General features: G+C 41.0%; 1 protein-coding gene across 6 annotated transcripts in view; it reads right to left on the bottom strand.

Annotated features, from left to right (window-relative positions):
• The window catches only part of INO80D (INO80 complex subunit D), a 56216-nt gene extending 48534 nt beyond the window's left edge, over nt 1-7682 (bottom strand). For 4 of the 6 annotated variants that reach the window (XM_087732256.1, XM_009462301.2, XM_087732255.1 and 1 more), the window contains exons 1-2: nt 7295-7682; nt 5882-5951 (exon numbers count right to left, since the gene is read on the bottom strand). Coding sequence is in view for 1 of the 6 variants with exons in the window: in XM_087732259.1 (XP_087588385.1) it covers nt 5882-5973 (92 nt within the window). In the remaining 5 variants the exon portion in view is untranslated. Of the gene's footprint in view, nt 1-5881; nt 6357-7294 lie in introns of those variants that run through there. The other 2 variants (XM_087732260.1, XM_087732259.1) reach the window with 2 other exon arrangements.
• Between the last annotated feature and the right edge of the window lie 9515 nt (nt 7683-17197).

The following is a 17197-nucleotide window of genomic DNA, read 5'->3' as shown; positions in this document are numbered from 1 at the left end:
TGAGAGACAGCCTCTTCTATTACTATGGCAGAAAAAGTAATCAAATGAGTCTTAACTAATTGCACCTCATACACAGAATGAAGCTGACAAAAAGCCTTTTGCTCTGGAGTTTGTGTCTCTCGATAGTGAACCAAAGCTCATATTTAGTGGCATACTGGACAGGATGAAAGACTTGCAAGAACAACTGCATCTTGCAGTTGGGTGACTCACATGCTGCTCTCTATTTCTTTCTGTTTCATTTACCACCTTCTTTTAAGCTACTACTATGATGCTTTGCAGTGTTTTTGATGGATCAATGACCTTCTCTTTTGCACAACCAAGCAACATTTCTTTTCCGAAGGTTATCAAGGAACAGACCAAAGAAAAAGAGTTCCTCAGAGTGGTTCCAAAGTAAACAGCAAGAAATGCATACCTGGTGTGCCTCCGTTAAGCTTCTGTAAAGAAATTGCTCTGCAGTTCCCAGCCACTATAATCCTGGATTTATTGTTGTGCCCCCAGTCTTATTTTTGGATTTAACTCATAATTAAGTCTTATTTTTGCATTTAACTTGACTGTGTCAAGGCAGGCATAGTATTTTACTTCTTACTTGTCTAAAAGATACAGGGCACAAGTACAATGCCATATGAAACATTTAAGCAAAAATACTGACAATAATCCTCAGGGAAACCAATGAGCTTGAACATGAATTTCTGGGTCTATATATACACTAAGAGAAGCTCATGCAAATATAACCATGTTAAAAATCCTGATAGGGGTCAATTAGTGCAACTAAAGTGTAACGATCAAAAAGAAAGCTAATATACCTAGCAGCCAATGTTATATAAAAAAAACCCTACAGCAACGCTCTCAAACTTGCAATTATACCTCTACGGGTAGATTCCTACACAGACTCCCCAAAAGACAGTGGCACTATGTGGATACACTGCCAGGATCAGAGACTGAAGTTGTACTTAATCTAAAAAGAGATTTTTCTTTTTACTTCCATAGCATACTACATATATATATATATATATACACACACACACACACACACACACACACACACACACATATATATAAAAAAATAACAAAGACACTTAAACCTATTGATTCTGATTTAATCTGATGCAGTATTTCATTTTGAACAAAATATACGGGAGTTCTTAACAGAGCTTTTTGCTGCTACACAGAAAGTAGCACAAGCATGGAATAGGCACATGTCGCTTAACTGAAGAGAACTGAAACTACGCTTAGCTAAATAGTGGGTGGGGGAGAAATTATTTTTGTCCCACAGGATTTAGTAAGAGATGACGGAAACATGGACTTCCCCTGGAAAAATCAAATGCTTAAGCAGCTGTACTTCACTGAGAAAATCTCAGGGTACAAAACTTTCTGGAAGCTGTTTTGGGTTTTGCATTTATACTCTACATTGAAGTTGTAAAAATGTTCAACAGAAACATAATTCATGCCTGTATATGCTCAAACTGGCTTTAGCCACAACCCATAAATGAGAAACCAGAGGCTGCTTCTTGAGGAACCTATATTTTCCTTAAAAAACTCCTTCTAAATAAAAGATTTTGAGCTAGTCGGAAGCAACAGGGCAAAGAACAGAAGAGAACCCAAAAATGCGTGCCATTGCCAAATGATGTAAGACATGACTGAGGTTTAAAAAAATCATGTTGGGGATAAGGTGAATATAAAATGGTCATATACCATATCACATGATATTAGAACTAGGGGTACTTGATGAAGCTAATAAGAGATTGACTCAAAACACAATAAAGTACTTCTTCATTTTCACTACTCACAGGTAGTGAGCTGCTGGAACTTGCTGTCACAGGAGGCTATGGAAGCAGACAGTATCATCAGGTTCAAAAAGATAATAGAAAAGTAGGTTCAAAAAGATAATAGAAAAGTTCATAGACAATGGGGAAATAAGTGATGTACCTCCTAGCATGCCTAGTTTAACAAATATGGACATTGGAGGAGCAAGAGGAGAAAACACTAAAAAGTGGCTGGGTTTTCATGCTCTTCCTAAATAGCATCACTTATTCCTACCGCCCAAGACAGAACACTAGGTTGGATCGACCCCTGATCTGACCCAGCAGGGTATTTCTTAGGTTCTTATGAGGTTACCACTAACATTTGATAATACATTCATTTCTCCCCTTCTCCCATTTTTTTATTCCTGAGCAGTTGACTGGAAGAAAATCTCCTCCCTCTGGCAAAAGCCCTATCTGGACATCTGAAGAGCAACAAACTTAGCAACCCAGCAAGGCTTTATAGGAAGGACAGGCGGGACACAGAGCAAAGCCACACTCTGCAACATCATCGCTTAGAGCAGAGCTACTTGTCCTGCTGAGTGCAGCCACTGGTGGTCCGTAAGACAACAGAAGGTGGCTTCAAAGTGACTGTAAAAAGAGAAATGAAAGACTTAAATACACACAGGTATGCACCTGCGCAACCATCAGTACCTGCCATCAGGCATAGGAAGAAGCCAGCTCCCAGCTGCTTTTAGTACTGGCAAGCAGGCATAATCAGTTCCCTTGCAGCGCACATCAGCTCCAAGACAACAAAGCTGTAGCTCTGCACTCCACATACCCTCTCCCAAAAGAGTTGAACAGTCCTTCAGAGAGGCTGGGAAACAGTGTAGCAGCAAACTTTGGCGGAGAATCTTTGCTAGACCATACCGAGTATCAGCATTATGTCATACAGAAATCTGGTACCTGACATCATCTGTAGTTTACAGAGAAGTTAATGGCCTAGTCACTATTAGAAAGCCCAAAGCATTATAGCCCCAAAACTCGATCGGTAATTTTGAGAAAACACCGTGCTGAAAATATTAGACTATTTTAAATCATGTGGATTGGATACATTCTTAAACGTATGCTCAGAACTTGACATTCAAGGTATGTAAGACCCTTTTAGGCAATGGAATCCCCAAATGCATTGTAAATTGCAAGGCAATTATATGCTGGTGGTTAAAAGATGTATAATTAAGAGGACTGAGCTCAGAGCTTCACACATTGCATCCAAACAAAAGCCACGATTAAAGAGGTCTTAACTGTGTTGTTTTGCACTTGCTAATACTAGCGCAGATTTCATGTTAAATTGCTTGGTGTGTTCACGACATCTCACAGACAAGGTACAATCATCTACATATGCTTCCAAAACCATCAGCTTGGGGCCAGAAGCGGAACACGGATCTCCAAAAACCTCAGCTTTTCCACAAACACAAATAGCATAAATAGTAGGTTTGTCGATTCCTCAACTTGACCGAAAAAGAACAATTCCCTGCGCTAACACTGTCTGTCCCTTTCACTGAGATTAACAGTAAATACATATATTTTAAGATGTAAGGGCAACACAGAATTTCATCCACTCAGAGATGAACAGAGACCATAAAAATCATTGCAGAGAGACACACATTTAAAGCTACCTTACAGTAAAACCTTTCAGTCAGTATTAGTAAAAACTATATTATTAGAGAGAAAGCAAAGACATTTCTTTTTTGTATTTCAGACTAAGAGACTTTAGGCAACTGCTACCTCTCTGTGAAGTGCTCTGTTCTATCAAGAGAAGCTGCACCACATCTAATTGTGGTCGACATCAACACCACAAAGTTGTAACTTCTGTCCCCGTTCTGTGATCTAACCATAACTTTGGCTTAGTTCTGGTCATTTAACAGCTCAATTCTCTACTACGCTCAGCTACCAAACCAAGCCTGCTGTCATTCCGGAAACAAGAGACTTTTTGTTGGTAAAAGCATCCAAATTGAGGCAGAAAACACTGGGAAGCAACCAAGGTCAACTACAAGAGTTCCTGTAGGGAACACTTTTATTAACTAGAGCACAATCCTTACTCAAGATGACCTCTGAAGAGCCCCGCACAAGTCAAGGTACTGCACACACATGCAAGTATCCTGACAGATCAAGGCACGTAACATGTTAAGATCTTACTAGACATTTTCAGTTACCACCTGGAATCATATTTTGGACTACTTTTTTTCATATGTTAAAATCTACCTAGGAAGATAGAATAAGCAAAATTGTCCTTATTCTGCCTTTTCAGAAAGCTTATTGCTTCAACTCTGCAAAAAGGCAGTTTATATTGCATAAGGGTGTCCAATAGCATATTTTAGGCAATGCTGGTAATATAGATTATGCTTCAGAATATAATGCAATAAATACAGAATTAAATTTAAGTATTATTCCTAGTAATAATAATGGCTAGAGAACTTACAGACTTGTAACAACTTTCAATCAACAGCAGAAAACATAACTAAGAGGAGAGAAAATAATTCTTTTTGTTCCAAAACTGAACAGGTTCTTCTTTTTGTTTTCCTACACAAAATGAACTTAAGCAGAAATTTTAATATCAGCTGATTCACTCCTCTGATAAATAGTACCATAAAGAAAACATGACAAAGACAGTCCAAAGCCTAAAAAACAACAAACATTTAAGACTCCAGGAATTTGAGAAACTTCAAAGGACTTCTAGAGAGAAAAGATGTTAAGTAGGAAGATTCGTAACTGTTGCTATAGAGCACATTCCTATAGATTTCAATAAAATAATTTCCTAAACACGGCTATTCCTGACCTAAGGTTCAAGACAGGCTCCGTATCTTTGGAAGTCTTTTGAACAAGGATTTCTCTATTTGAGCAAAAGGTCTCAGGCCCCAGTCCTGCAATCACATCCTCACAGGCAGATTCTCGTGCTTGCACAGAAGCACACTTATTTCAGTGTGGCTATAAACAGGCCCAGGTTTTGCCAGGGCGAGTGAGGCTGCAGAAAGGCGGCCTTCAGATGCAGCAACAAATGGAACATTTAGGCCATTGCAACATCGCAGAAACGCACTTTAAAACGTTATCTCAAAATATCAAAACCATGATCCTGAGAGAAAGCAGAGACTAAACATACCATAGCATACCCTGCACCTGTACTCGAACGAAAAAAAGGCTGCAAGTCCAAGTCTTTTATTTATTCAAATAACAGATAACCTGCTCTTGCATATGAGGTTAAACAAAATACCTTAGTCTTATTTTCAGTCCCAGTGCCGCAAAGACAAACAAGCTTGTTTTCACACAATACAGGAATATCATTCTTGCTTCACTGGGAACACTCAATAAATAAAATAAAGCAGTAGAGCTCCTCACAGAGCAGCCTTTTAGCAGTTATAAGCTATCAAAGTTTCAATATGGTATTACAATAAATTTGTACCTCCTGAGGATTTACCATACTGTGAGAACACGGTACGTGCAACTCTGTAGGACCAGGCCTTACGTACAAATTCATTCACTCAGCATAAAAATATTGAAACATCGAAATAACTCCCACTATGTAAATTTTGGGTTGCTTTCTGTAGATAATTTAGCTTTACAATTAATAAAGCTTGTCTGATGTATATATGTGTTACAAACAACTCACATAAAAGGCTGAAGATGGCTGCGAAAATGTCACCAGGTTGTAAGTGACAGCTTCATACAAAACACAAGTGCTCCGGTTCATCAATCAGCAGCAGTACCTGGTGGGTACGGCCTTAGCGTGAAACACTGCCAGCACAGGGGTGCCCACGGGAGAGGGTACTCGACTACAGGGGAACGATGCGTTGCCCTAAATTTGCCAGTTTTCTTTTTACATCTACCAATCCTCAAAAATTGGGAACAGCCTTAAAATAAACCTTCGTCGTATGTTGTTAAGTAACAAAGTTAGAACTAACTATAGACCTTCATATTTTAATCAGATGGTATAATATAAGGCTTTAAGGTAAGCATTACTGTCATTTCCAAAATTCATTTGAGGTTACCTGTACAAAGCCATTAGCATTTTGAGCTAAAAGACACATTAAGGAACACTTGACCAAAGCTAGAACCTCCCGCATTAGAAACCAGAGCTATTTCACCTGTGCGGGGTGAAGCACGTTGGTGGGTTTTCCAGTGGACTCGCTTCACAACTACCAGGCGTTCTTTTTCCTGAAAAAAAGGATCCTTTCATTTTCAGTCCTGGGGAGCAGCGGCACCTCACAGGGCCCCCCGGCCCCAGCAGAACCCCGGCCCGTGGGGACAGCTAGGGTCCCGCAGCAGGGACACGAGAGGGGGCCAGGGCACAAGTCCACACACGGCCCTTGCTGTGTTAGGGCCGCTGAGGCGATGCCTTCCCCCGGCTGAGGGTTGTTGCCCCCGTCCCACTGACACCAACCAGTCCTGGGACAGCGGGGGTGGCTGAGGGACCCCGGCCCAGGCCCCAGTGGGGCTGAGGTGGCTGCCAGCCCCGGCACATGGCGGGGCGCGAAGGCGAGGCCGAGGCAGCCCCTCGCTCCTATCCTTCGCTCCCAGCTTCGGGGGCCGGTCCAGGGCCCCCATGTGCCGGCAGCTTACGGGGGGGGGGGGGGGGGGACTCTGACGGCCTCCCCACACCCCCAAAACCGCCCCCCCACCCCCTCCCAAAAAGTTGTGAGGCGAATCAGCCCGCCGCCGGCCCGGTCGAGGAGGGACACCGGCGGGGGGGAAGGGGGGGACGGGACGGGCGGGGGGGGGCCGCGGCCGCGTCCCGGGGCGCCCCCGCCCCGCCGGCCCCGTCCCCAAGGCCGCGGGCGCGGGGCGGGCGGCGGCGGCGAGGGGGGGAAGCACCCTAAAAACGCCGCGAAACTTTCCAGGCCGCGGCCGGCGCGGCCCCGCACGCCCCACGGGACCGGCACCGCCTCCGCCGCGGCGGCCCCGGACCGGGCTGGGGGAGGGGGCGCCCCCCCCCCCCCCGGCCACCGCCGCTCATTAAAAGTCATTTCGGCAAATTAATGCCGCCCCCAGGCCCCCCGTCCCGCGGCCCCCCTCGCCCCGCCGCCCCGCGCGGGGGGGTGGGGGGGGTGGGGGGGAGCGGCCCCGGCCGAGGCGCCCCCGCCGCCTCCCCCCAGCCGCCAAGCTCCGGCGGCGGCGGGGCTCGGCCCGCTTTGGGCCCGGGGCCCGGCGCGGGGGGCCCGGCGGGGCGGGGAACGGAGCTGCCGGGCCGCGCCGCGTTGAGGCCTAGCGCCCCCCCGCCCCCGTTCCCCTCGCTGCCCTTCACCTCCCGGGCAAAGGCGCCGCGGCGCCGCGCCCCGACCCTCCCGCTGGGCCCCGGCGACCGTCTCACCCCCCTTCGGCGCTCCTCTCGGCGCTCGAAAGCCTCAAAAACCCCCCCCGCTCCCCTCACCCCCCACTGCGGCCTACACCGCCCCGGCCGATCCCCGGCCTCGCGTAGCCCGCCTCCCCGCCCGCCCTGCACCCTTCGCACCGCCTGCCGCGCTACGCGAGCCCGGGGATGCAGGCCGGGCCTGGCTTACCTTTCCAGCTGCTTTTTTTTTCTCCTCTCTCTCCTCTCCCCCCTTTCCCTCTGTTGGGCTGACAGATCAGAGTTTCCTCCCCAGCAGAGGGACTGGGAATGGGCTCGGGCTCTGTGCTGAGGAGCTGCTGCCCCCCTGGCTCTGAGAAGATCCTGCTTTTTGTGGGGAGGAAGCTTTGGGGGCTCTTTATTATTTTAAAACTACAAAGTGCTCAGAGGGTAGGTGATTATTAAGGGGAATCCCTGAATATATTCTCCAGCAAAGAAGGCAGGGCTGCTGGGGCTGCTCAAGAAGAGAGCCAGCAGCCTCCTACAGCACCACTACAGGCACTGAAAGGACATAACATCAGAGAGCGGCTCCTCTGCCCTCCAAAACAACAACTTTCCTACCATCTTGAAGGTAGTAGAGAGGGAGAGAGGGAGGGGGAAAAGAAGTACAGAAGGTTTTTATAAAGTGTCAATTTGGGGGAGGGAGCCAAATGGCCAAAACCAAATTTTTTATCATTTATGTGACTTTTTATTTTAAATAAAAATAAAACACAAAGGCATGTGGCTGAAGAAATAATTTTCTTTATAACCTGGTAAGATCAGCTTTCTGGAAAAAAAAAATAAAAGGAGGTACGGTAAAAAATATATTTTTTGTAACTTTGTTTTTCTTTAAAAATTAAAAATTCGTATTTTTTCCTGTAATTTGTAAAGTTGATCACTGTTTTGTCGTTGTGTGATAGTTCTAAAAATTAATGTGTAATTGTGAAAGTTAGTGTAACTTTTTTTTGGTACTCGTACTCTCAGTAGAACAGCTGAGATTGATGTGGGATAGTTTGGCATAACTGTACCATTACGTCTTTCTCTCATTCAAGGCATTGTCAATAAAACTGTATGTAGAGGTAGGAAAAAACAGCTATTTTTTAATTTTTTTTTTTTTCTAGAGTAGGCCATGTAGAGAAGCTATGGGGGATTTAATGCAAGTGAGTGGAACCTGCGATATGTATCTGAGAAATTCTGCTAATCTGTCATAAATTTAGCATTGTCTGCCCTTCAGGATGGGATGTGAAAAAATAAAGCTTATAGCAAGAAATTTGGAGGCAGTAGCTGAGTTTTGTTTTTAATGTTTTCAAAGCACTTTTCAGCCTTCTAAAATCTGTTTTGGTTCTTTTTAAGTTACTGTTTTGATTTGGGGGCTTTGTTCCTGATATTTATGAATACCGTTATTCCTGACTTTGTCTTTACAAAGTTGAGAAATACTATTAATTTATACTACAGTATCTTGTAATATAAAATAGTCATTGTGTTTTTCTTTGTTGCAGATGTTTTTATTAGATTGTAAAAAAAATATGAAATGCTGTCAAAACAGTGTGAGATGCTACCGTGTATCTATAGGTGAAGACACTGATCACTACATTCAGCAGACCTATGATAATATTTCTTGAAATAGGATTATGCACCGCCCTGTTCAGAGATGAACTGCAAAGATGCCTTTTTATTTGTCCTGAAGGAAGAGGAAATAATTAGGAAATTAATGAGCTATACATAAAAAAAAAAATTATTTAAGTTTTTTTCATTGTAAAGATTATTCAGGTAGTATAGGCTAATTGAACTGCAGTCAGACTAAGGTCATATGAATGAAGATATTGAATTACTTAGTATGTTATCAACCTCTCCCCCTCCTCTGTCAGATCTGAAATATGTTGTTTTAGCTCAGTTACTGTAATCTTTAAAAAAAAAAAAATAATCCTGAATTCAGATACATTCCGTGAGCGTATGTTGTGTGTTTATAGTGGGTTTTTGTTTAGATAAATTAGTTTGAATTAAAATATAATTAAAAGTCAGCTGGTTTTTGTGTCAAACTGTATATTTTTTGTTCAGCAGGAATTTTTTTAAATTATGGTTAGTCTACCTAGCATATTTTAATAATCCAGAGTGTTGCATTCTATGGAGTTATTGCATAGGAGGTGTTTTTCTGTGTCAGATTATTAATCCATAAAATGCATTATTCTGCTCTGACATTAGAAAAACAACAAAAAAAATCAAATATGTTGCTCCTGTATTCTATTTTAAAATATTTTTATTTTGTATAGAAGTAATGCCGTAATAAGGGTACTTCATAATCTTAGCAGTCATTATTGTGTGTATAATGATTCTTTTTGTAAGATATTTAAACAAAAAATACTTTTATATTCTATGTTTAAAATTCATTACAGGAATGACAGGGATTGCAAACATTGGTCATATATGGGATGATTAAAAAAAACACCTTTTGAAATATTACAGATAAATTATCTCAATGGATTCAGAAATCCAACAAATGCAGAGTAAACTAATATTTCCTTTTCTTTTGTTCTAAATAAATGAAGGACCAAATTCTCAGACCCCAGTTTGCAAGTCCTTGCAGGCCTGATTAATAATTCAGAAGTGTTTGAAGAATCACTCAATACTTTCTTGCGTAAAACTCTTACCAACTTGGTGGTGTTTTGCTAGAGTACTGAATTCAAGTTTCTGCACTATGTGATTTCTTGTATCTAGCATTATGTTAAACAAGAGAATTGCTACTTTTAACTGTAATTCAGTAGTTCAGTATAATTCAACTATAATTCAAGTTAGTTCTCTTTATTGCACTATTAAGAAATTTTTAGTGTTTTAGGAAGAGAGGCATACCATGAACAGCTGGTGTACACTGAGTCTTTCTGTGGTACTCTTGAGAATATCTGTACAGCACACTGAGGGGTATCTTAGTTGGTTGTTGTTTGTTTTTTTTTTTTAAATGGGATGCAGATGATACAACATGTTAGAGAAATGTCTGTGAAAGCACTTGAGAACCTGAACATAGAAACAATATTAAACCCTTTCTTTGGCTTATGTGCTTGACTTCGCAGATACTGGCTTTGATCGGATTACTTGCATGCCTAAATTTAAACATGCATCATAGTAGTATTACACATTTTGGTGACCTCCTGAGATCTATTTGATGTGTGTTAATTGCAAAGCCAGAAGCTTAATGCTAAGGGAAAGGAGAAATATTTTTAATCTAGTTTGGAATACAAAAACTGAAATGGGATATTTTTTAGTGTCTTGTACAAAAAAAATTGAATCTTTTTAAGGAAGACAAAGTAAAGAGGAAAAATCCACTAGATCTTAGTTACATGGACTACTGTGTAATCATTCAACAGAAAAATTAAAATCTGTATGTTACGGATGGAGGAATTTCTTTAACAAAACTTTATTTACCTGAGAGGATTAAAAGGATTTGCTTTTCAGTAATTTACTAAAAATTGCAAATATTTATTTTAATTGTTTTGCTGACAACAAAATGTTATACAGTAACACCCTAGAGGAGCAAAGTCTGCTAGCTTTAGTAATGAGGAATTAAAAGAAGATTTTTAAAAAGATTTGTTTATCTTTATGGACAAGACTCTTCTCTTTAGTTAGGAGATGCATCATTTTGATAGAGTAGAGCAGTGCTCTGAAATTATGTTGGAGAGCAAATTGAACTCTGAGACTCCTGCACAAGGACGGCATGTAAACCCAAAGCAAGAAACATCCCCTGTACAACATAGAATCATAGAATCACTAAGGTTGGAAAATGAAGAATTGTATTCTGGAAATTCCATTTCTCCATTACAGAATAGGTCTGCTGCCTTGACTTTAAAGTGGCCGCATCCCTGGACCAACCGCTCCAGACAGTAAACGTATTGTACGCTTGAGCACAGAGTGGTCAAAGAACATTAATGTTCCCTAAATCACTAGTTTCTAGCTAATGAGGCATACTTTGCTGATGTGTCTCACTGGTATTAATAGTGAGACAGAGGGCAGTGACATAGTGAATAAGCTTTGTGAGTCTAATAAAAGTAATGGAATAGATGCTTTAGGTTGTATACCAGCTACTGGATGAGCCTGCATCAAGACGTGAACCTTGACTCTCTCCCAAGGTCATACGCACACCCAGCGCAGACCTCAGGAATTTCTGGAGCGTGACTTAGACTCTGTGTCTGCAGTGAAGGGTCTGGGGTTCTCAGCAAATAGTTTTGTAATGTCAGCGTCTTGGTATTATTCCTTGAAAGACACATACATTCTGAGGAGACAGTTCCAATGTCTTAATGCTTGAGAAAGAGATCAGCAATTTATTTAAAATGCAGGTGAATATTGTGAAGGGGAGAAACAACTCTATGTGTGTAGATGTTCATCAGAGACTTTCGTATATAAAGCCACATTTCTATAGAAGATCTTGTCTTCAGGCATTTAAACACTGAAAAGGGTGACAAATTAAATAAAAACCAAAATTATGATTACACACGTTCTTCTAAGAAATGTCTTGAGCAGCAGTTTTATGTGGTATTGGTTTATTTAATTGTGGTAAGATCTGGGGTCAGGCTAACCATTAAAGCCCAGCATAATAGTATTGCTGAAAAATGCTTATTCTTGTTTTTCAGCAATTCTTTAACATGGAAATTTTATTGCAGTGCTTATCTCTAGCATACTTGGATTTCAGTTATCCTGTCTGCTGCAGTAGTATGTATTTGATAACTGGCATGCTTTTTGCCACTTTTCCAAACATTGAAGTAAGAGTCCCTATATTAAAAACATTGTCTACAGTCTAAGGATTTTTCTTTAGCAAATACACCCAAGTTATGGCATAAATTCAGTTTCTTCATTTGGCTGCTAAACCCCTTCAAACCCGTGTTTTAGTGCACTCCTACATGGCAGATAGCACAGCTGAAAGTATGGGACAAGACATATGTAGAACAGAGTAACTTTGCTTTGCTTCATTTAAAGTCATCAATGCTACCAAAGCAACACAAAGTACAGACGACTGGCCTTGTTTTCCTGAGTCTTAGGGGCTTCATTAAAGCTTATTGGAGCAATGGGAATTTTGCTGTGGATTTCAGTAGGAGTATAGTTGCGGAAGTGTTTAACCAATTGGGAGCAGACGTATGCTACCTATTGCATGATAATATAATTAATTGATAGTGAACTGTACTGAAAATAGTAATTAACTAAGTCTTAACTAATCTGTTCTTCATTATCAATGTGTATTTTAATCTGCATTAAATAAATGATATTGTCTTCCTAAAGCTCAGCAAAGACAAAATAATAAGACTATTAATTGTGGGAAGGCTGTCCAGAGTACTTGACAGACATCTGTGCAGACTTCTTTAAATAGAAGACAAATGAATGGAATAAATTGTCCCAGCAGATTGCTCTAATACAGTCCCACTTTACCGGGAAGCCCACTGTTAATTCAAAGTATACTATTGTATTTTTACTATCTGCTTCTGTCTATTGATATTTCATTAACTGTAATTGTAGTAATTAATTGTAACTGTAATTAAGCTACCCACTTTATCACCAGTCCTTCTTTCTGCTATTAGTCCAGTTATTCATTTACTTTCAGGTTAGAGGGGTCTTGGTCATCACTGCAAATTGGAAAGATGGGAATTCCCACTCTGGACCAAATCAGCGATCTCTTAGTCTTCTGAAAGCAGCCAGTACAAGATGCTTCAAATAAAGGTGTGGAATATCCTGTGACAGATAATTCAGAAATGAAAAGCACGCAGGACAGGATTTTTCAAAAGTAGTTGGAGTTGAGCTAACATCAAAGCATAAGGCTTAATTAGTGTCTAGGGTCATGAGATCCCAGTGGATTTTGAAAGTTATTTGTTATACATGAAGCTTTTTGCTCTTAGTATGTTTCTTTTTGATGCATGGTTCTCATCTCTGATCCATTTCAAACAAACACAGGTGTACAGAAGGTGACAAGAAGAAATAAAATTATTTCTTTGAAATATTAGTTAAGTATATTCAAAATACAGTACTGGCATCAGAGTGAGGAGGTGTCTCTACCAGCTGTTATGTCTTACTACGCAAAGAGGCCTCTCAGTCTCAGCAGGCTTCTCAGCATTAGGCACTGTGAATGGATGCTTGCATGTAGCCCGAGGAAAACATTTATTAACAGCGTTTAGCGTAGCAGGCTTTGCTGATTATGGAGTCACTCGTGGAGAGTTTGATCACAAGGTTTTATATATGTCTCTCATGACTCTCTCTGCCGTTCCTCTGTTGTGCTCAGCTGTGGGGAGCTGAGGATACCCAGGTACTTTGGGACATATTGCTGACATCGTTACATCAGCTACCATGCGTTACTGTAAAACATCTTTTGGATAAAACCTTACACAACAGAGAGGACCGTGACTGGTATAAGCCCCCACACGCAGCAAAGGATTCAGTGTTTGTTTCTGAACAAAGTTTTCCTTGTGACTCTCTGTAAACTTCAGTGTTTCATTCCCAAATGAAATGGGCACCTGTGCCCATTTGACATTTTATGAATAATAAATAATTATCTGTTAATATCTATTAATAAATTAATAATTGTGCTTTTTTTTTTTTTTAATAGGAATTTAAAAACTGCTTCTTGAGCCAGGGAACTTCTCAGGTAGCTCTGGGAGAACTTACCCTGTAAAACGTACTTGTACTTCTTGTACTCCTGATAAAAAGCTTACTTCAGTTGTCAGTGAAGTCCTTAACTTTTAGGTGCTCTCTGTAGTTCCCTGCTTACTTATTGCTATTTTTTTTCCATGATGGTAGTCACTTCTGTCAGTTTGCTTGTTAGCACTTTTTCTGCTCATGTCCTGTCAGTGCCTTGAAAGAGTCAGTCTTTCAACCCTTCATCACTGAAGGTGATTTCATCTAATTGCATATTCGAAGGACAACAAAACAAATCATTATTAAGAGACTGTCTTGTTTTGGGAGAGGATGTTTTGGTTTAGCCATTGTTTAGAGTATTTTATGAGGAGCAGGCGTGTGGGGACAGGGATAGAGATGAGGTTTTATTATCTTTTCTCTTTGATTAAGGCTGATGCCAGGCTGCTGCTCTGCTTTTTCTTCAGCTCTGTGAATCTGAGCTGCTTTTCTGTCGGCTTCAACAGTAATATACAGCACATCCCCCAACTGAGCAGATAGCACCCACTGTCTTGCAAGAACCTATCAGCCTCAGAAGAGGCATTGATCCCAAGTCTTTTACTTCCTGGGGAAATGCTACAGATACTTCCTTTTCTGCCTTGAGCTACACTGCAAAATACATTTAAAAAAATGAGTCAGTTACCACTATTTTTATGAATGGCCTAGTTTTGTTGGCTGTTGCAGAGTCTTGCTGAGAACATACCTCAGTTTGACTTGACTTCCATTTGGGACCACGTTGTCTGGTTTCTTTTTATTGAAGAAGCTAAATTGCCTGGGATTTAAAGCCGTCTCCCTCTGGAACTGTAGGGATGTACCCATGGGATACTGGTGCTTCCAGGAAGGTGGCTATTGAACAGGGTTTTTTAAAAAAATTTGTTGTTTGTTTTAAAATCACAGCTTTAGACTTAGATGCTTAAATCTGCCTGCAGTATTTTGACAAAGTTTGTTTTTATTTAATCTGACTGTTGGTGTTAACCTGGCCTAAACTTGCTTGAAAATATAAGTGCTTAGTAGGGTTTTACCTTGAATTAACACACCCTTTTCCTTCTCCGCTCCCCACAACCTTCTGCTGAAGACAAGTCTACATAAAGGCAAGGTTTAATCTAAGCCATGTTTGGGGTTAATTGCTTGCATGCAGGAGCTATGTTCACACAGTGCTGTGTCGAGAGAAGAGGATACTTAACGACTAAACCCATCCATCTCCCAGCCCGGTAGCCGTTCTTGCTCCTGCTGTCCGTGCAGGCAGGAGCTTACAGAAGAGACGAGATGAAGGCTACTGGACCATAACTGGCAATGCAACCAGTGAGACATTCTGCCGTTTGGCCACCAGGTGGTACTAGGGCTGCACTTGGGGAATTGAATCTCCCTCCCTTCTGGTCTTAGCTTTATTTTAAAGTACCATAAATCCCCAGCCCACTCCCCAACAGTCTGGATAAACACACCCACCAGCGTTGCATTTGGAGGTTAGCTGCATCGGTGGAACTGACCGTTCAGGCAATGTATCACCTAGCTAATAAGCCCTTACTTTAACAGTCAAGAACAATACTTGGAGCATGTTCGTCTCCCGTCATCCCAGCAATTCATTGCCTTCTCATAATGCTCTGCTTTCATCTGAGGTTGCAGCTTCAGAACCAGCAAGTAGTAGCACTGTTAACTTTTTTTTTTTTTTTTAAATAAACAGAACTAAGTTGCATAAATAGCCCTGTTTCTGTAGATTTATCCTCCAGTACTTTGCCCAGGCTACATCACCTGCATTCCTTTGCAGACCCCTACTATCCTTTTATTGCTAGCTGGGCAAAAGTCCACATGTGCACTGACTGTCACGCCACCAGAACAAACAGAAGAGATAAGGGAAGGGCTACACTGTAAACTCAGTTGATAAGAATGCTAATTCAGATTTCTCTTTACTGCCTAGTTTCCAACCATCAAAGTTGTAGAGAGCCTTGTTGCTATTATCAAGTTTGGCTGAAAAGTTCTATACTCGGTGACTAGTTAGGTGGGGAAGAGGGTAAAAGCAGGACAGACAGCACCACACGTACTTCGTATCCTTTTTGTCTTTCAAGACAAGGGCTGGATACTTCTTGAATAGAAATAAAGATCTCCTATATACCCTAAGTGAAGGATGCAGAGCTTTCAAAAAAAGAATCAAAAAGTAATGTGTGCCAGAGCTCCCAGAGTTAAATAACGCTGTAACATTTAAGGCAAAAAAAATTCTCTAAAGCTTTTGAACCTTTATACATTTTGAAGTGAAGAAGGGATAACTGACTTGTTGCACAGCTGAAATTATTCCTCTGTGTTTGTACAACATGGATTTTCAGGAAAAAAATAAGGTTTTCATCCTAGGAACCTGAGAACCAAATGTTTTACTGAATATAGGATTCAGCTACACCCTTTCCTCCTAAAGCTACCATCTGTGAGAAGAGCCAACTGCCTTGCTTTTGGCATATGTTCTCATACACATTCTTCTTTTGCTATGTCCTTGCCATAAGCCCCTCTTCCTCCTAAAGAAATAACATTCCACAAGGACAACATGAAGGTTTTATGCTGTACTTGGTCACACATGTGGACACACACACTACGGGGTCCTGTGAACTGCCACATTAAAAACAGACTACAGTATTTCTAGATGTCTCATTAACATGCATAGTAGTATCTTTGAATAAAGTGAATAGTTGTCTTTGTATTTGTTTTTGTACCACGAAGAGAACTGATCCTGTTGGTAACTGGAAGATGGCAGGCTGAGTGAAACAATGTTCAACATTTAAGACTTAGTCAGCTAGTTTAAGGACACGGGGCTATACCAGGATAACCAGGAAGAGTTTTCTTCCTGGGAGAAGGAAAACAATTTTTAAAAAATTACTTGCTTGTTACTGAAAAATTTCAAGCACAGAAGAAAAAAGGAATTCTATAAAGCTAAGGCTTCTATAGCAGCACTCTCATGCACTCAGTATTATCCTACACTGGAAAATGTAGCTTTTCCTCATGCAAAATTAAGTTTGTTTGGTTTTTTTTTAATAAAGTTGGAAGTGATGGCTTTATGATACTGTTCCCATTTGCATGATGCCTGGAAGGATTACTCTAAACCATATTACCCTAATAGCCTGCTGAAGAGAAAGCTATCCTTCCCAAGTTACATTAACCAACATAATAGAGAGTTGCTGTTCTGAAGTCATTCTAAAGCTTAGCAAAACAAAACCCACCACACACTACCCCTTCCCCCACTTTGCTATAAAAAGATCATCGCACAGAGAAACTATTCTGAGATCTTTTCTGTATTTGAACTGCTGTAGCTAAAAGCCTTTATCTTTTTGCTAAATTTTTAAAGCAGTTCAATATAAGGAAGCTGTGCGAAAATTGCTCTTCTTTTTCACGACATCAAAATTATTTTTAGTTCCTCCATGAGTAGTTTCTCAACTGAAATGAAATGGAGAAACATACAAATATCTAGAGCAGT

This window comes from Nipponia nippon, unplaced genomic scaffold (assembly GCF_047370975.1).
Source record: "Nipponia nippon isolate SJK-2023a ecotype South Korea unplaced genomic scaffold, ASM4737097v1 scaffold_5, whole genome shotgun sequence".
Taxonomy (NCBI): domain Eukaryota; kingdom Metazoa; phylum Chordata; class Aves; order Pelecaniformes; family Threskiornithidae; genus Nipponia; species Nipponia nippon.
This window is presented reverse-complemented; position numbering and strand designations above follow the sequence as displayed.